General features: G+C 30.5%; 2 protein-coding genes across 5 annotated transcripts in view; one reads left to right on the top strand and one right to left on the bottom strand.

Annotated features, from left to right (window-relative positions):
* LOC124533613 overlaps window positions 1–7,046 on the top strand; it is a 14,867-nt gene extending 7,821 nt beyond the window's left edge. Inside the window, exons 5-6 of one of the 2 annotated variants that reach the window (XM_047109009.1) lie at window positions 2,588–2,768; window positions 6,559–7,046. In XM_047109009.1, coding sequence (XP_046964965.1) covers window positions 2,588–2,768; window positions 6,559–6,565 — 188 coding nt within the window. In that variant the 3' untranslated portion in view covers window positions 6,566–7,046. Of the gene's footprint in view, window positions 1–2,587; window positions 2,924–6,558 lie in introns of those variants that run through there. The other variant, XM_047109008.1, reaches the window with a different exon arrangement.
* Window positions 3,870–20,334, bottom strand: LOC124533612 (putative fatty acyl-CoA reductase CG5065). Of its 3 annotated transcripts, none has more exons than XM_047109005.1 (9): window positions 20,204–20,334; window positions 12,951–13,150; window positions 12,499–12,621; window positions 8,299–8,484; window positions 7,767–7,962; window positions 7,459–7,657; window positions 6,742–6,981; window positions 6,118–6,375; window positions 3,870–5,396 (listed from the first exon to the last, which is right to left on the bottom strand). In XM_047109005.1, exons 2-9 carry the CDS (start codon window positions 13,140–13,142, stop codon window positions 5,219–5,221), a joined length of 1,572 nt encoding a protein of 523 aa, XP_046964961.1. In that variant the 5' UTR covers window positions 13,143–13,150; window positions 20,204–20,334; the 3' UTR covers window positions 3,870–5,218. The 3 variants fall into 3 exon arrangements, with proteins under 3 accessions (XP_046964961.1, XP_046964963.1, XP_046964962.1); XM_047109007.1 differs by having other exon boundaries at window positions 3,870–5,378; XM_047109006.1 differs by having other exon boundaries at window positions 20,313–20,331.

The raw sequence follows: 20,334 nt of genomic DNA, 5'->3' as shown, positions 1-20,334 counted from the left end.
ACTGAGTGATAACTCAAAAATGGTTAATTTTTGCACGATGCATATGGGGGTTAAAATTATTGCAAATAGTCACCCCTATCACCTCCTAACGGATATACGTCGAATTACCAATAACCCTATATATGTATCAGAATCAATTTTCGCGCCATTATATGTACCTGTCAACATGTTACCAGATTAAAAATATAACGTTACTAGACAAAGTGACAGATGACAGACAAAGCGTCTGTATTTTGCAGATAATAATAATAAATATGATATTTGATATAGAGAATTGCAATCTAATTGAGTCTTACATAATATCGCTCAATTGTATTGGACGTTGTTAATGTTATTTTACTTGTTATATAAAAAATGGAATCCTATAAAATGTTTGAATTGACGTCCATGATTAACATTTCATAGTATTAAAAAGTAAACAATTAATTAAAAGTTATAACCATAATGTATTATCTATTACCTTAAAGTCATTAGGTACTGTTTAAAGCTATATAAATAATATTACAAATGTTCAACTGATATGAATATACCTAAAAACATCCTGGACAATGACAAACATGGTACAAAACAAGACGTAAATACAATGTTACATAATATAACTAATTTATATTTCCTGGGGCAAGCTATTTAAACCAATAATAATTTCCGCAAATATATTTTATAATAATGTTAATAGTAAATTTCAACATCCTTAAAATAATAATAGATGTGTGAAGTCATCGTATGAAGATAAGTTCATATATATGCATATATATTATTATTAGTAGTCGCTCGCGAATTCGCTTGCTTTTAGGTAGTTGGTTGTCATGTGTTAGACAAAAAAGTAGCCCGTTCTTGGAGTTCAAGTTTGCTTCATACTAAATTTCATCAAATTCGGTTCAGCGGTTTGTTCGTGAAAGAGCGCCAGACAAGCATACATAAAGAGTTACTTTCATATTTATAATACTAATATTTTTATAAAGTGTTTGTGTTTGGGCACGTACTTTTGCACTATAAAAACTACGCCATTATCAAATTTCTATTAGAAATGGTCTTCATTACTTAAAGCTGTCAGGTTAATTATTTAGCGAAGACTTTCAACTGAATTAAAATACTTTATTCGTTTAGTATAATTCTGTTACCTATATGTATACAGTGTGCTATACAATAATATTTCATTTTAACATAATATATTGCATCCTCATTCCTCTTCATCTTGTTAATCTTCTACCAATTATTTTTGTCAGAACCGGAACGAAACTTTTTATGTATTATAAATATGAAAAATAATTGCGAAACAAAAACCTCTTAATGACAGACCCGGTGTATTTTCGTCGTCTAAAAAAATGAATTAATATAACAAAATAATAAGGCTTCGTCAAAGGAATAGTTTAATATTCAATTAATGGGTTTTTGCATTAATTTATACAATTTTGCAAACATAGAGACCGTTAGCGGTCTCGGATTTTCCGTTAAATCTACTTTTAGCTGAGTCTGGAAATTCAATAATTTCATTTTATGATACACACTGTAAAGTCAAAGGAATCGTTATTCATATTTTCTATACTCTTCCTTGTTCACTATTAGTAATATATATAGTATGTTAGAAATAGTTAATTATATTCTGTAACAATATTTTCGTATCTCATTAGCAAAATGAATACCGAATTACCGTGATAGCGTATTTTAATTTATGACTTCTTCAAACATGAGAAGCATAAAGGTCAATGACACTTTCTGACCATGCTGACCATTAGTCTGTTTTACAGAATAGTTCAAATGTGTCTAGTCTTATAGCCTTTTAGCGATTTCTTCTCAACCTTCCGTTTAGAAAATGTATAAATTGAAAAGAGGGTAGTTGGTTGATGTGTTTAGCTATACCTATATAGTAAATGACTACTCAACAATACGTAAATATTTATAACAACAACAGCAGCCTGTAAATTCCCACTGCTGTGCTAAAGGCCTCCTCTCCATTTGAGGACAAGGTTTGGAACATATTCCACCACGCTGTTCCAATGCAACCCGCATGTGGTGGAATGCACATGTGACAGAATTTCTATGAAATTTGTCACATGCAGGTTTCCTCACAATGTTTTCCTTCACCGCTGAACACGAGATAAATTATAAAGACAAATTAAGCACATGAAACAGGGTTTGAACCCGCAATCATCGGTAAAGATGCAGGCGTTCTAACCACTGGGCCATCTCGACTCTATTCGTACTCTAATCGTAAATATTTAAATATTCATAAATAGGTCATTAGTACTGCACTAGTCTTCTGTACTGACTTCTAATATATTGTGCAAAATGTACGCTTCAAAACATCAAAATTTACCACTGAGACAAAGATCTAAGATATGTATATTATATAAAATTGAATGAAGAATCTTTATTTTTAGGGGGGTGAAAATGAGACACTTCAATTTGTTGCGGTGATCAAATTTTATGTAAATTTCTCATTTTCTAAATAATAATAATAATAATATTAAATATTATGTAAATAGGATAATAAAACGAGTGTGATAATTAGTGATCTAAATATTTATATTTAAATATAGAATACGTTCGACTTATCAGTGAAAATATATATTTACTTATTTTTCAGACATGCCTTTACCGGACAGCGGCTACACTAAATGGGGAGGCGGCCAGCCAGATGGAAAAGGGGCGGAAAAGTGTGGCTCAATGTTTTATAACGGGCACCTGAACGACATCCGTTGCGATCAAAGTTTATTCTTTATCTGCGAACACGAGATAGACTTACTACGTAACAGCTACGTCCTAAGGTTTGGTGACGTGTTCACGACAAAACCGCATGACGGAATGTAAATGAATATTCTAACGCATGATTTCATTATAAAGTTAATTAAATTCAACCACAAAAATAGTTTGAGTTAAATGTAAATGTCGGTTTTGAGTCGCTTTTACGACACGTTACGACGCGACACGACATATACACGCGATTTGTCGTGACGTGTAAAGGTTAATACAACAACAGTCTGTTAATTTCCCACTGCTGCGTTAAGGCCTCTTCTCCCTTTGAGGACACATATAGATCAATTAAATTAGACATATGCAGGTTTCCTCACAATATTTTCCTTAACCGCCGAGCAAGAGGTGAATAATTAAGACAAACAAAGCACTTGAACAATCAGTGGTGCTTGCCTGGGTTTTAAACCGCGATCATCAATTAAGACGCACTAACCACTGGGACATCTCGGCTATTAAAAGGTTAATGTTTGTGACGATTTAAATGTCAAACTCTTTATCTAGTTTTCTTGTATGTGTGAGATGCCTATATTTTTATATAAATTAAAAGTCAAAGCATTTAATTTTGATAGTAGATTTAGGTCATTAAAATGATAAAGATGTAATACTACATATTTTTGTGGTATGTGATATTTAATTGACTTCAACTAGTAGCTTAGAACAGATTATTTAATAGAACATGCATGTTAACCCATAACATGATTTCTAGATTTGTTCTTCACGACATTTCTTAAATATTATCTATTCTCGTTGCATTCAATATTACGATCATTACTTTTTTTAACATAACATCATGGCAATGGTTGCTTTTATTTTGCCTAAACGTTAGTATATTAAGATGGAATGGTTATCACCTTACTTACCAAAGCTTTAAATTAAGACCAAATCGTACCTTTGTGAAATCGCAATCCATTCATTATTATAATATATTGTATTGTATTATAACCACATAGCACTACTGTTATTTTTACATTATTAAGTAAAGCAAATAATACAAGAAAAAGTAGTGTATCAGTTCTAACCTTTTTCCAATGTATCGGCAGATTTTACGTTCTATCTTGATATATTCTTATACATATTATGATTCCTGTATTATATTCTTCAAAGCTGTGACTGTGAAGTGCAGATATTTGCTTTCAAAGTTTATATTGTCTACGTTAAGATATTATCGTTCAAATAACTTTCATTTAACTTACCTTACTCGACGATGGTGTTCATACAGCAGTATTTACATTCGGCAAGTAGAATATGTAGATTGTACATGATACAATTGATATAATAATTGAAATATTAATAAAAGCGTTTAAAAATATTGTAGCTGATTGTTCGAACAAGTAAAATGTAAACATTTGTTCGATTACCTTGCCATATAATCAATAAGAATAGTAGATTTCTTAGGATAATTTGTATTATACTGCGTTATGTATAAGCTAAATAATATACAAATATATTATACACATTCACGAGGAAATAAAACGAAATATTTTATACATTTTATTTTTAATATTTAATCCTTTGCCGTTTTCGTATTATCAATACTTTATCATCCCTATTTACGAATATATTTATAATTTTGTATACAATTCAAGTAGGTATATATTGTTTGATATAAATATGTATGCTTTTGTATTCCACAAACAAATCATAAATCATAGTAATATTGTGAATCATAGTTTATTTATTCAGAATAATAAAATAATTTTACAATATTATTTTATCTGTGGTCACTCGATAGCGACAAAATATATTTTTAATTATTTATCAAAAAAAAAATTGACGGAATATTAAACTGTAGCATAGGAGAAATAATTATATTTTCATTTAAAGACACACTTGTTGATTTGAGTGCGTTATTATAGTCTTAAAGGTCTTCGATATCATCCGCTACTGACTTTTCGTGACCTCTTACATTGATTTTATCATTACATATGTTTGAGTACTCATATTCCTTTAATATAAAAATCATAACTCACTTTAAAATTAATGCAATTAAAAAAAATACTAGATATTTTTTACCTGTTCACTATTCTATTTTTGAGCAAAGTAACACTTTTCATACAGCTAAACAATTAATATGTACTAATATACAACTAATAAACGATGGGTTATAACGATATATCTGTCTTCTTCTATCAACTGTCAGATTATTGATGACAGAAAGAGAAGTCGGCGTATGTCATTGTTTGCTACAGAATGTTTATTAATAAGTACGAAAGCTAGCAATAATAATATATTAGATATTAAAATCATAAATCTATTCACTTAAAATTATCATTGCAATGCATTAATATTTATTTACATTTAATTCGAGTAATATTTTTTTGTTGCGAAGTATTATATAAAACATGGATATACACTATCTTGGATATGTACCAAATCAGTCAAATTTTATCAGGTCTTGATTCTTATGACTAAATAGAGGTCCTTACGCTAAATATTTTAGACCCCTGCACTGGAAATATTGTCTTTACGCATCTCTGAATACAGCATTTCCAACCAATGGTAGATATCTAACGAATGGGCCTCCGTAACTAAGTATTACGCGTAATGGTTCGAATAAATGAACGAGCCAGTAAAGAAGAAATAGGTAGAAGAATACAGAGACGATTAGATCCAAGAGGAATAATCTGAAATAAAAAACATTACTTAATTAGACGGTGATTTTTTTTATCTGGGACGTTATAGGGAAATGCGAAACCATACAAGATACAGAAAAAATGTTTAAACATTGAAGAGGATGATGCCAAATTGTTTTTTGTTTAAAAGGGCTTTTATTAACGCTTAAATGGTTTCTAAAACGGTTTTTTTGTGTCTTCTATGGTTTCGAAATTCCCGATTATGTCCCAGTTTTAAGAACATTCTGATTATTACAAGGTTGAAAAACTGATTGGTATTAAGTCACAGATCTTTAGAAATAATGAGATATAAAATTATTTAAACGTTAAAATTTTCAATTTAATAAACAATTAGTATTAATGATAAAGGACGATAAATTGATATGATTCGAAATAAAAAGAAATTAACTTGATTGAGATACAATAAAAAAATAATTTTAAAGTAATAAAACCAGAATGACATGTAATCACTAGTAATGTCATTGCCTATTTACCTATTTACTTCTCGTCAGAGCTATCCTTAAATATTGTAACGTTTTATTAAGGTTTTGCATTGACTTGGGTTTTGGTTACCGTAAAACATGTCCCAAATACTCAACATGATTTTTGATAAATACTGCAGGTAAACAAATCGATATTAATTAATTTCATTTTAGACGTTATTCTTATATCATTTAGGATACTAAGGCGGTCTTCAAACTTCGAGAGATGGATGATATTCACTATGATATATTTTATACGGTATACTTACATATTATTCTGTAGCCTTGCTTTCGGTAGATTTTCTAACTTTTCCTTCAAACAGTACAGTTTTCCTCCTATCATACAACTCTCTATGTACGGTTCAACTTCGATGATCGCTAAGTTCATAGGGAAAATAGCGAAATCGGTTTGGTTCAGCTTTGTCGCTAGAGCCTTAAAATTGTGTGTATCGAACCACCATTCACGGGTAGTAAAGTACTGGAGCACCTCCAAACCAACGGATATACGATTTTGTATGCGTACCATGCTGAAACATAATTTTCGTGCATGATAATATTATATCGACACTTACCTTGGGATTTTCATTGATGTAGAATAAGTTCAATATCTCAGAGCTCAGATGTCTATCATTATGTTTTCAATTAATCCTATAGAATACTTTTTATTTGTCTTTAAATGTAAATTTATATCGGAGCCTATTTTGTTTTAGGAAGTAAGAACGGCACTGGGAGTTGCAATCTTTCTACCAATGACTTCCCAAATGAGTGAAGATACGCTTTTATGCTTTCAAGCGTAGTGAACAATAAGTGATAATTCAGTTTTAAGAGATGATATCTGTGTCGGAAGTGGACGATAAAATCTTGAAATAAATGTGATATGCAAAAGTACTTACAATCTTTTTTGCCCGAATATAAGCATCAAGAAATCAATGAGATAGGCTGGAATGATGTGGTAGAAAAAAACGCACAATTCGTGGATTATTTTGCTATGCCTTATGTTTCCATTTGGATACCAAAGCGGCCCTTCGAATGGAAATTTGCGGACGGTTGCCTTCCCAACATCCAGGACCTCCTTCCACGTTGTGTCTCTATCATCCCCTGATGTTAGATTAAAAACGGGTATTTCGGCCGGTCTGTAAAATATAAGATTCGATTTAATGTGGTGTAAAGGAATTACAATAAAGTGGTTCAAACTATGCATCTTATCTTTAAGAAATTTTATTGAAACGTAATGGTATCAATGCTTCATGATATAAAAATATAAACTCGCTATAGAAAATATTTCTTCGATTGTAGGAAATATATAATTTAAATAATGACACATTACCTTGACCTTATAGTACCTATAATTAAGAATAGCGCATAAAATTATTTTTTTCTTACTATATGTAGACAAAAATTCAACAATTTTGTAAAAAAACAATTTTCTAAAAGTAAATTTAAACGTTAAATATCTCTGCGTTCGAACTAGCTAACCTTTGAGATTTTATAAAAAGTCCCCAAATGAGTATTCTTAATTATAATATTGATTTTATAGACAAATAGTTATTATAAGTTATTTCCAATCATATTTTAAACAATAACAAACAAATTACTGATAAAATATTTACCTTTCTATTTTCGTATTAATGTAGAAAGGGATGAGAATAATACTATTAATAGCGATGTCTACAGGGATGACCTCCGCGTGATAATGTCCATAACAATGCATTGTCCTAATAACCCCTTTACCGGCTCCGATCATCAACCCTATTGGCCCGTTAAGGTTGTCTACCCAACCAGGAGTCGGTTCTTTGTATGATGGTGTCACTAAAATTAAATTAAATTAAATTAATTTTAGGAAATCTTCAAATCGTACAAGCCATTTTTAAATAGCTAATTATAAAGTGCAAATTTAAGGAATAGTTTTAAGACTAACCGATGCTTGGGCGAACTACAACAGCTGGTATTTGAGGATAGCTCTCCTTGACGAGAGCTTCGGCTAGGCGTTTGGAGTAAGTGTACGAGTTCGGATGCTTCTGCATCATACTCGGTGCTAGAAGATTCAGCTGATCGTCTGACAACCAACTCGCGGCTCGTAAAACGTCGTGAGGATTCGCCGGTGGATCGTGAACCTGAAATCGTTGATAGCTATTTTAATTCCAATCGGGTGCTCTTATGGTAAGGTTTCATACAAGCCCACAAGGCACAAATAAATTAGTTTAGTGCTTACAACAAAATTGGACACATAGAACAACATCTTATGTGCTACGGTTGATAGAAAATAATGATTTCAATGTTTGGGCCAAAAAATACCGTTCACAATACAATTTTTGCCTTTTTGTCTTCCAATCAGAATTTACAAATAAAGACAAAGAATATGGTAAACTAATTAAACTTTTAAACATTAATATTTATACTATTTTTTTCAGAATTCTGGCGGAATAGTATTTGATAATATTAAGAAATACCTTCTCAGCCATTCTCTCGTAATCAGGGTAGCAGAAGGCTGTTGACAGGTGTACAAAGGCTACGAGGTTCTTTATTTTCTTAGCCACGTCCAAAACTCGAAGCGTTCCCTTGGTGTTCATTTCAAGGCCCTCCTTCAGAGGAGCCTCTAGCCGGAGACTGGCAGCGAAGTGGAACAATACGGACACCTAAAGAAAAATTTAATTTAATATTTATATTTGACATGTTCTCCATCTCAGGCCACATAGATGAAAAAATCTTCAATTTTTGTATGATTTGCGCATAAATTGATAATGATTTAGGTAAAATTGGAAAAAAATTGACGTTACTTATTTTCCCATATCAACTACATTATTAATTAATAATTTTTAATGTTAAAATTACTATAAAAAAGTTTCTAAAACTACTTCTTTGTAAACAAAAAAAGGTGAGCAATATTAATTAGCATATATGTTCGTTTTGGCGTCATCACGCAAATATTTAAAATGTCATTAAGGACGTCATTTCAAAACACAAGTAAAAAATCTCGTTCTGAATTATAAAGTATATACAAATATTACCAGATATATTATGTAAATCACATATTCTAATAAGTATATTACATCAACGCGGTTTCACTTCATTCTAGCGTGGACCATGTAAAGATTTATACGCCTTAGTTTAACCGTTGGACGCAAACCACTTTCTCTTTGCTAGTAACTCTAACGGCCATTTTCAATAATCTATCTATCCCTTGTTTCAGTAACTAAAGATAACCAAATCTATCCTTCTGCCTTTACTTTGTTTTCAATTACCTATCAACGGATAGCATTTCCTATCGATACTAGCTATCTGTCATCGGGAGGACAAATAGCTTACTAGAGATAGAACGCTCATACGATTCGTGGTTACCTACATTTCTATATACGCTTGAAGTTACTCTCGGATAGACGAAGCTATCTCTAGTAATGTCAATCGCTTATCCGTCAAATTCGGCCGATTGACTTGAGATTTTGAAATATTATTGCTCTAATTTTTATAAATGATGGAATATTGTAGCAGTGATTATAGTGATATGGAATTATTACAAATTATAAATGATTGTGATACAGACAGTGACAGTGATTCCGATACTGTGCGATCATAAAAGAAGTATAAGCCACGAATAAATTACAAGAATAAGCTAAATTATTACGAATTTGCATATCGATTCAGACTAAGCAAAGGTGCTGTAAATGAATTAAATATTATATAACCTATTTGAAAACTACATCTAAAAGGTAAGGTTAATTTTGTCATTCTAATTTCCTTACATTACCTACATAAGGTACCTAATATCAGAATTCACTCATGTTTTAACTTTTTTCAGAAACCATGGTATGTCTCCCTTGCATCAGATACTTTTAGCGCTACGATTTAATGCGTTGGGCACTATGCTGGTATCTGTTGACTCAAAGTTCAAAATTTGCAAGCGGTTATTATAGCTACTGCTGTGCTACATAATATTGCGAGGAAAATGAATTTACAAGAATTAGAACCAGAAATATCAATTGCCATTATACCACAAGAAAATAATTTTGTTATAGATAACCTTTAACCATTAGATTTTATTATTCACGGCAATCACTCATAAATGATTACTTCAACAACACATAATTATACATATAAATATTGAATTTATCAGCGTTTTATTTGTTTTTAAATATATAGGTATTTTACACTTAACAATGAAAGTCCTTCCTTTTAAATGGAAAAACTATTTATTTATTTCATTTTTTAATTTTTAAATTTTCTAACTTTGCATTCTCTAATTCTAGCTGAAGTTTAGCAATAACGATTTCTTTTTCCTGTAGCTCTAATTCAACTTATTTCTTTTTCATTGTTTCGTCTCTAGTCGTAGGTGCTGCCTTTGCTGTCTGAAAAAGTTGGTATATCAATGATGAGAGGAGATGAACGCATTGTAACTATTAAACATAAATATATTTCGTAGATACTTACATGAGCAATTTTGTCAAAATTGAAAGTTCAAACTGTCAAGATGTTTCGTTTTGTTATTGACTTTGGATGGCTAGCATTACCGTGACTTTGTTAAAAAGAATGCAAAATCACACAAAACAAATACTTATTTATATATTGATATTTAATTTATATTAAAATTAATTTATTACTCAATTTTATAATAATAAACAAATAAAAAAGATATAAATGAAAAATAAATTTTGAAAGTGACATCGTTTCGTGGTTATCGTTAAACGAAACGTTCGAAGAAGCTAAGATAGGTGAGAGGGAAAAGTAATCTATCGTTGGTCGAAGACAGATGGCACTTATCCTTGATTGTGAAACGCATATTAACGATAGATAAATTGTAACTGACATTCGAGGATAGCGATCTATCTATAATCGTAGATAGGTTATTGAAAACGGGCGTTAAACTATCTTATTATTATAAGTAGCAATTGTGAGAGTATTTCAAGGTTGAACTCTTTTCACGTCGAAGGTTTCTCCATGGAATGTTTATAAGAATTAAACGTCTTTGTTCAATTTCAAATTTATTACTTTTGTATGAGTCCATGATTTGTTTATTGGTCCGTAGATTAATATTTTTTTTCTACATGGCAACTTAAAGGCTAATTAAAATACACGAGTGCGACGTATACACAATAATATAAACAATTTTCGTATGTTTTTTTGCTACGTTATGATCTTGTAATGAAAATTAATTTCACTTTTTGAATATTGGTACCTTAAACAGAAATGTTCTTATTTTATGCTTGAAAGGTTTACAAAATAAAATGTCCATCAAAGAATAAATATGATTACATTTCTCATAATGTGGACACGACATGCGCTTAGTATTAAATATAGTTTAGATTCTAGTACATGAAATCAGTGATTTCTACCAGGATATGTGGAGGATCTTAGAGATCTGCTAATGTACAAGCGGTTCTCAAAAAAGGGGATCTGTCTGATCCGGAAAATTATCGTCCAATAGGTAATACCTCTGTACTTCGTAAGTTGATGCACCTATGAATTCACAGTCTTAACTAATTATCGCTAGAACGGGTTTCGTCTACAGGTGATTATCTAGCGTACATAACACAACTCTGGAGTGAAGCTCTCGAAAGGCGTCGAAAATTGCACAGAAGACTTCATTCCAAGATACAGGCATACGAATTGCCAGTTCAACTGTGCATCTAGATTCCCAGCATCTTATAAAAGCAAAGGATTCGAGATTTATTTGGTAGTTGCGCTTCGAAATTTCATGCAGTGAATGCTGGGCTTTACCTCAATATCTTTCTTTCTTTTTCTTTTGCATATCAATTATATGCTCACCTTTCGGAATATACATTTCTATAGACGATAGTACAATACATAAAGATTCTATGGTTGGGCAGCAGCTGGTAGCCGAGGGATCTAATTTTTAAACTCGTTAGGACATTGGACATTGCCAAATAGGGCTCTGATAATTTAATTGAGTTTAATGTCAAGAAAACACGGGTAAACACTTTCACAGCGAAAAAGACTCCATTTTCCCCAGTCCCATCCATCTATAACACTACGCTGGTATACAAAGCAAAATTGCCATTGTGACATAAATCCAAAGCATTATATGAAGGCTGTTATCAATTCAATTTAAATTGAAATTCTCTACCTTCTTCAGCAGGTCATTCTTCCTGATAGTTCTTATCACTACGATTTACCATCTTGGATTCTCTATTCCAAGATGGTAAATGGTAGTGGTGACTTTTCATATACCCGGATAATAAAGATAGCAACATAATCCTGTACATGACAGCAGTTAAGATGAACAGCCTTATGCTGAACTAATTCACATAGGATAATTAACACTAAAGGCTTTGTGTTGTCTGTTTTCTAAATACATAAATTATGTTGGTCTAACAGCCAGCTTGTATCACAAATCATGAGAACTCGATTGTAAACAAAGCATTCATTTTATGATTTTTCCAAATTACTAAGTACGCAAATTGAAGACTTTTATTTAATCAAAACTATCGCTAAGTCCATCGAGTTTGTTAGGTTAGTGAGTGATCGAGTGAGTTAGGTAATTTTAAGTAGCTAGCATTTTAATTTGTATTGTGTATCTGTGGCGATAAAGTATTTCGACTTATTGCTTAACAATGCATAAAAAATTTTATTTTGAAAAATTGTTTATTTCGAAGACCGTTTGAATTTAATATTGCCAATTAATTAAATTCAAATACCTCATCGTATATTTTCTCTAGCTGATCCTTTTCGATGCCAAGGTTGTCGTAGAGGATATCCCCGCTGACCGGCACGAGTTTCTTCATGACATGCGGTTTTTCTTCCCTTATTCTTGAGAATAGCTGAAATAACAGAAAAGTGAGAATTTAATTAGTGAATTCGACAATCTATTACAAAAAAAATCGCTTACTATTTTTATTTTCACGATTATTTTAAGGTGGAATTGATATTTGATTTAATATGTGACTCTTAAGTTCCCTAACTAACTTGTACATTTACAAATATATAATGTTACTAAGATTAATACACAAGATTTACACAGATTACAAAAAAGTGATGTTTCTTTTATTTAAACAAAGTTCGTTACTGGTCATAATTTATAAGTACGTGTACAATATTGCATCGATACAAAATGTGGAATAGATTAACAAATACAGTTGGCTGTACATACAGGTAATTTCCACATATCCTCTATTCGCGATTCAGGCGTCTTCCCGCGCTTGCTGCGCACGAGTGCGTACACGCAGCCGATATCAGGCACGCTGTATAGAAGTTTCTCTATAAGAACCTTCCCCATCAGTCCTGAGGCACCAGTAACAAGCACCTTTCTGCCTCTGTACCACTCGTTCACTTCTGACGTCATTGTGGTACCTTTAAATAGAAATTAAAACTAGTGTTATAACCAAAAATAAACCATTTCAAGATATTGTATTATACATGAAACATATTCTTATTGAAATTCCATATTTTTTTAAATATTTTGTAACTATAAGAAAGTGCAAATTACAAAATATTGACTACAAATTCCATTCATGTTGAAATATGTAAGGAATGATAAAGAAAAGCATAAAAATCACAATTAAAAATAATTACAGGAAATTGTAATTTACAGGGAATTAAAATGGGTGGAATTTTCGAAAGGATGATATTTCCCTCTTACATAGCAATTTCATTTTTCTGTGAGAAAAATAAACCAAATCGGGATTTATAAAATTAATAAAACGAAGTGTGAAAGTTTAGATAACCAAGGTCATTTAGGCTTGTAGTTGAAACAAAATAATTTAATAAATAAATACCATATATTTCACCGCGTGTAAATAATGGTTACCTAAGTATAACACGAAAGTGAATTACTCACTGTATTATGTGCGTACGCGCCGCAAATGAGTGCTGTGATGTATTTCGTAACATCTGATGCAAACTTGTACTTACGATCTTCAGTGTAATTTAGTTTTACCGCAAAACGACGAAGGTTTACGAACATAACAATTTACTAACGGTTATTTCAAAGAGCCGTGACATTGAAACCAAATTAATGACTTGTGTTCCTTATTTATGACTTGGAAATACTTATTTTCGAATATTTTATTTATGTCTCTATATTATGAGTAGAAAATAATTTTGTTTGATTAAAAAATTAAAGGAATAAAGTATCATGTATTATAACGTAATCGATTTTTGAACAAAAAATTTAGTAGAACGTCTTCAGTCCAAAATACGTAACGATAAACCCAAAGACACCCATCTCAATTTAATGATAAATATTAATAAAATTGCTTTTTAGTGTTTTATAATCTCTACTAATATTATAAATGCGAGAACAACTACTTTTGTCTGTGTATGTGTTGTTGTTATATGGCCAAACCATTGAATATTTGATTACTTTTGGTGTGAAGCCAAATTGAACTCCTTGGAAGGACATAATTATGTGCGACACTTTTTTAACTTTTACACTTAACGACTAACCCTTACAGGTTGATATTTTTTTTCTTAGCGATGTCTACTTTTCATTAAATACTATTTATTGAGCATTTAATAAGATAAACTTTCAGCGAATCTGATAGAATGAATTCCGTGGTGATGGAACCGCATATTACGCGAATATGAGGTAAGGCGGTTTTCTCTTAAATAAGGTCATTCTGGCGTGGTTACGTAAATCTATCGGATCTAAGCGCAGAGAAACAACATCAATTTATTGTCGCTTGTTCATCTAACTAGAATTGTATATATTTGACGACGAGATGTAACTTATTATATATACTTGTTGACTTCCAGGCAGGATGTATTATATATGTAATTTATATACTATAGTATTTAACTAACCTGACTTTTATTTTTGAATATTGAAAAAGAGTACCTACTGAGTTTCTTCTGTTATCATTATAACGTAATATTTTTTTTATTTATTTTTTGTACAATTACCAGATAAATAAATAATAAATATGAGACAACATCACATATATTACTCTGATCCCAATGTAAGTAGCTAAAGCACTTGTGTTATGGAAAATCAGAAGTAACGATGGTACCACAAACACCCAGACCCAAGACAACATAGAAAACTAATGATAATCTACATTGACTCGGCCGGGAATCGAACCCGGGATCTCGGAGTGGACTCATGAAAACCGGTGTACACACCACTCGACCACGGAGGTCGTCAAATAATGTTATAGTTGATGTTCTCTATTGTCGTTTAAATATCGATAAATCTAACACTAAATTTATTAGGGAATAATTTCAATTATTCGATTATCTCGTAAGGAGTTGTCAACTTAATTATGAATCACAATGTTATATAAAATATAAATTCTTATATAAACTATTATTCTATATGTTATATTCTCCTTTAATTTTGTATTACTTTTTGTGTTTTTATTCTAACGTTTATTAAGGTGGGAGTGAAGTGTTTAATTTTTTGCTATGAATGTATAACGTAAACGCTTGTAGCTGTAGTAGTAGTTTGCACGGCACAAGAACTTGTTTCCTACTTTCTAGATTTATGAATAATAATAAATAAATAAAATATAAACTTTTAGTTTTAGATGATCAATCATTATTAAAAATTCAACGTCGATCGCAACAGACACTCCTCATACATACATATACTTAATGTATATTTAATAAAGAGAAAATTTTATTATAAACATAAGTATATTTCTTTTTGTCTCTTCGTACGCGTATAAGCTATTGGCAAAGTACCATCAGCATAAAAAAGGTACATTTATGTTAATGTAGCACAATACCATCACGAAAAACCTAAGACCATGACCCTTTTGTAAATACCATTGTATGTCAATCTTTCATATTTTTATTTTTCTAACAATTTAAGAGTACGTTAATTATTTTCCTTGACAAAGGTATGACGTCATCAATGTCATCATTCATAGCCAAGGCTGTATCCTATTTGTTTGAGATAATCGTAGGTAATGTGTAAGAAGAGATAACTCTTCTGTTTATACACACCAATCTGCGCATTTTGTCTGTTGTCAGTTTGGACTACATGTGAATTAATTACTATAACTCAATATCTACCTATAAATTAAAAAAAAAAAGAAAGAAAAACCAGTCAGTATGGGCCACGTCTTGCAAGAAGGACTAGCTCCAACACCAGTTAATATCAACTGATATTTAATAAGTTAGATTGTAAGTCGTAACTGTGAGCTCGTGGATGTAGTGTAACTTTAAAAAAATAACGTAGTCATATTATTATAGATAATAATGCATTGGAAACAAGTTTTATCAAACACCTTTTGTTCTGCATTGGTTGTGTCTCTATGATCTTATCCAAACACATTTTTTACTTTTAATTTATTGGTTAGTGTGGCATAGAGATTTTCAACGAAATTTGACCAAAGGCTTTTACTAACATATAAATAAAAATATTAAACATTGTACATTTGAAACACATGTTTTAAGTATTTGGTTTATAAAATATATTTGGTCGATTTTTTAAGAGACTTTTCATTAAAAAATCTAATTTATTTTTTATGTTTTTCAATAATTAAAGTATGCCTTAGATTGGTTAGTGATATAAACGAGTCTTTATAAAGAGAAAGTAAGCCTACGTGGAAATGAGCCGGATGTTTGTATATATAACAAATATTACGTCAATATTCTTTAGAATAACAATACAGAAATACTATGTATGTCAAGAATGTGATAGAGTAATTAGGGTTGCTGTGTTAAAAAATAGAATTTTCTATTTTTTAAAAACATGAATTATTAGTATTATTATATTAGAAAAATTTTATTAAGTATAGGTATTAAAACTGTTTTAGCCTGTTTTATTGCACTTATATTTCTCTTAATAATGTTACTTTAATTGTACCCGCACCTATTATAAAAAAAACATTATATATTATATTAAAGTTTTAACTGGGCAAATAACTCTATTACGATTTCATAGAAAAAACAGAGCTTTTTTTTATAGGTAAAATCTGTTTAACTCCTATCCCCCAAAACGAGGACAAAACAGCGGGATAAAGCTGATAGCTCTATGTATATGTTATTTATATATAATAAAATATATTTAATAATCAATCAAACCAAGAAAAAAAAATTTTGGTTCCCATGAGCTGAAAACTTAAATATAATGTTTAAATATTTACAATACCTAATAAGTTACTTTTGGAGTCTTTGTTCATGTTTTACAGATTGCCTTGTCTTGCTTTAGCTGAATTTATTATTTACAAAGTTTAAGTAAGGACAGATTATATAAATATTTAGTACAAAAACCAGGAGGATTGCTGTTGACAAAGGCATTTGTTCTGAAACATAAATTGGTATGAAAACAAATGACTGAGAATTGTTAACTGTTGCTTAAAAAGTAAGACGAAAAAAGGCTTAATTAAAATATATGAATGATTTAAATTAAAAATATTAAAGATCAGATTATGTTATAGTAACAATAATGAAGCACAGTAACAAATGTTATATGTAGAAGCATTATACACAATATTATTTAGAAGATATATAAATTAAAAACTATTGACTCGTAAAAGATAATACTCTGACCTGAGAAAAACCAGTAAAATAAATTTAGTTCAGTTTATGACCGATTTTGTAATTGCTTACAATTTTCAACCGACTTCCAAAAGGAGGAGGTTATCAATTCGTCTGTATTTTTTTTTTTTTTTTTTTTATATTTGTTACCTCATAACTTTTCACTGGGTGGACCGATTTTGATAATTTTTTTTTTGTTTGAAAGGTAGTGCTTCCCGTGGGGTTCCATTTTTTTTCAATTTTTTTCCGATGATGATATCCATATGAAAACGACATAAGTCTTAAATTTGCATTATGTATATGCGCGACAAATAGGTGAATAACTGAAAATGACGTTTACCAATTTTGATAATTCTTTTTTTTATTATAAAATATATACTTCAAGGGTAATTTGGTGAAAGTTTGGTAAGGTTCTGAGCACAGGATCCATAACAAAGTAACGGAACGGAAGGGAACGGAACAATTCTGAGGAGCACGTTAGCGATACTCAGTCGAATCTTTTATTTATAGGTTATTTGGATATATGACTCACCTTCCGTAATGTGGTTATGTTTTTGTAATTATCATAGTCGAATATTATAATCAACTAGCTACCCACCCCGGCTTCGCACGGGTGCAATACTGATACTAAATATACTACAGAATTTGTTTATTTACGACAGACATCACATCGCAAACTTCTAAAATTATCAGTGTTTCTTTACTATATTGTTCATGTATTATATACACAAACCTTCCCCTTGAATCACACTAACTTTTAAAAAAAACCGCATCAAAATCCGTTGCGTAGATTTAAAGATATAGGGACAGAGAAAGCGACTTTGTTTTATACTATGTAGTGATGGAACTCCTATACGGCTCGCAGTTAGGGTGCAATATGGGGCAGAATTTCTTACTATCTTTAATCAAAATTTGTGTATGTTATGTGATGTCACATGGTGTACGAAATATAGTTGGTCTTTTTCAAAGTTTTTTTGCTGAGTTCGATTACAGCTCTTTCGAGGGATCCTTGTAGTTTACGCCGCGTGACGTATTAAATCCGCATTTTCGAAAGTCTATTTTTGCTTTATTCGCAAGTTTCCTTTGAAATTGTCCTCGAAGTAGTTTCTGACTCATATAAGCGGAACGCTTAATCTATCCATATTAAAAAAAATTAGTAAGTCAACATCAGCTTCACTTAAAATCAAAAAATAAATAAAAATTTTAACAAAAAGAAAAACCGACTTCAAACAAAACACTATTTTAAAACAAATGAATATGCACAAAAAAGTAATAAAAATAATTGCGTATTCAACATATTTTTTAGAGTCCTCCTAAGTAAAATGAAATGAAAAATATTAGCCTACTTAAAAGTCGATTTACGATTATGTAATGTAATTATAGTTATTGGTATATTTGGAGTCGGTGTCAGCCAATAAAACCCTATAGTATATCTATCAAAAAACAATACGAGAATACTTTAACAAATATGTTTTTTACAAATTACCTTTTACACAATGATATACTGGATCAATCAAGGGGCTCGTATCGCTTCTTTCTTTTGATTGTTGGGGCAAGGGCACCGTGGCTGACACCGGCTCCAAATATACCAATAACTATAACTACATTACATAATCGTAAATCGACTTTTAAGTAGGCTAATATTTTTCATTTCATTTTACTTAGGAGGACTCTAAAAAATATGTTGAATATGCAATTATTTTTATTACTTTTTTGTGCATATTCATTTGTTTTAAAATAGTGTTTTGTTTGAAGTCGGTTTTTCTTTTTGTTAAAATTTTTATTTATCAATGTAACACACAAACAGCCAGAAGGCTTTAATTCAAAACACTGTGTTGTTGACGACTTAACTAATTTTACATAAAAACTCTTTGCATTCAAAAGTTCTTAAACGATTTTTTTACTAAGTAACAGAGGTATTTTAATCGTTTTTTAGACTATAGGATAGATACTATGCTATGAATTTCATGATTTCATGAATGAAAAAAATACCATAATGAAAAGGAAAAGGGATCAGGGTTATATATGTATACAATATTTTATGTTCTTTTCAATACCGTCACCTTTCGGGTCTCATCTTTACATCCATAATCATATCCAGCGGACCCATTCATATTTTAATATTAAATTATCAAATGTTATGAATGCTAAAGCCAGCGTGGGAGTGTTTGTATTACGTAACGTAGCCGGTTACTATTAATCGTAATCAATATACCACACCTACTATTAAACAACCTCACGAAAAAATATATCAAAGCTAAATAATAACAACATTTAATTAAAAAAATATAAAGTAATAAATTAAATTTAATATAAAAGTTACGTGGAACATAAATAGGAGCGCATAGTTTTTATAGATTTTTAATTTTATTTCAAGTCTTAATATTTGCAAGTTTATATAAAAAAAAATCTTTTTTAGATGTCTGTAACAGTAGGCCTTTATAATTACTTATTATATAATAAAACTTGATTATCAATGTAAGTTAACGCAATATTAATTAAATAATTATATAATAATATGTAGTACACACAATTTACGAGAATAACGCCAAAAAGTATGTCGGTACTAATCTAATTATACAAAAGCATAAACATATCACATATAAATATGTATTAACTTCTCATTCTATTCAACTTATGTAAACTTGTTTTGAACAACATATAATTATTAGAACACAAAAATAGTTTGACAAGAAAACATAGCTTTATAACTTGATAGACAAATTAGTTCCATATATATTTACTTAGAAATGAAATACATAGATTGAAAACCGTAGAAACAATCATAGTATGTTCCATAAACTGAATCTGTTGTTTTTTTTTTTAATATTTTAGTCTCTATCTTTATTTTCTTGTTTATGGTTTATTGGTTTATTGGATTACACGTTGTATAGTAAATAAAATTTCAAAATAGCTTACCGAATCACAATTTTTTTCTACGAAAAGCAATAGACCGCGACGTCCGCGGTACGTTCTGCGCGGGCGCAGGGCAACTGGCGCGTTGTTGTGTAAAGCTTGTCTAACTTACCTGACTGCTTGGTAGGAGGTTG

This window comes from Vanessa cardui, chromosome 11 (genome assembly GCF_905220365.1).
Source record: "Vanessa cardui chromosome 11, ilVanCard2.1, whole genome shotgun sequence".
Taxonomy (NCBI): domain Eukaryota; kingdom Metazoa; phylum Arthropoda; class Insecta; order Lepidoptera; family Nymphalidae; genus Vanessa; species Vanessa cardui.
The sequence above is the reverse complement of the archived record's forward strand: the minus strand, read 5'-3'. Positions and strand labels throughout refer to the sequence as shown.

Bases quoted from the DNA above. Each gene is read 5' to 3' on its own strand.
- LOC124533612 (XM_047109005.1), bottom strand. From the start codon at position 13,142: ATGACGTCAGAAGTGAACGAGTGGTACAGAGGCAGAAAGGTGCTTGTT. The intron at 8,485-12,498 runs GTATTTGAATTT...ATTTTTCTTTAG, and splicing joins TAGAGAAAATATACGATGAG to GTGTCCGTATTGTTCCACTT. The intron at 6,376-6,741 runs GTAAGTACTTTT...ATTATGTTTCAG, and splicing joins ATATTCGGGCAAAAAAGATT to CATGGTACGCATACAAAATC.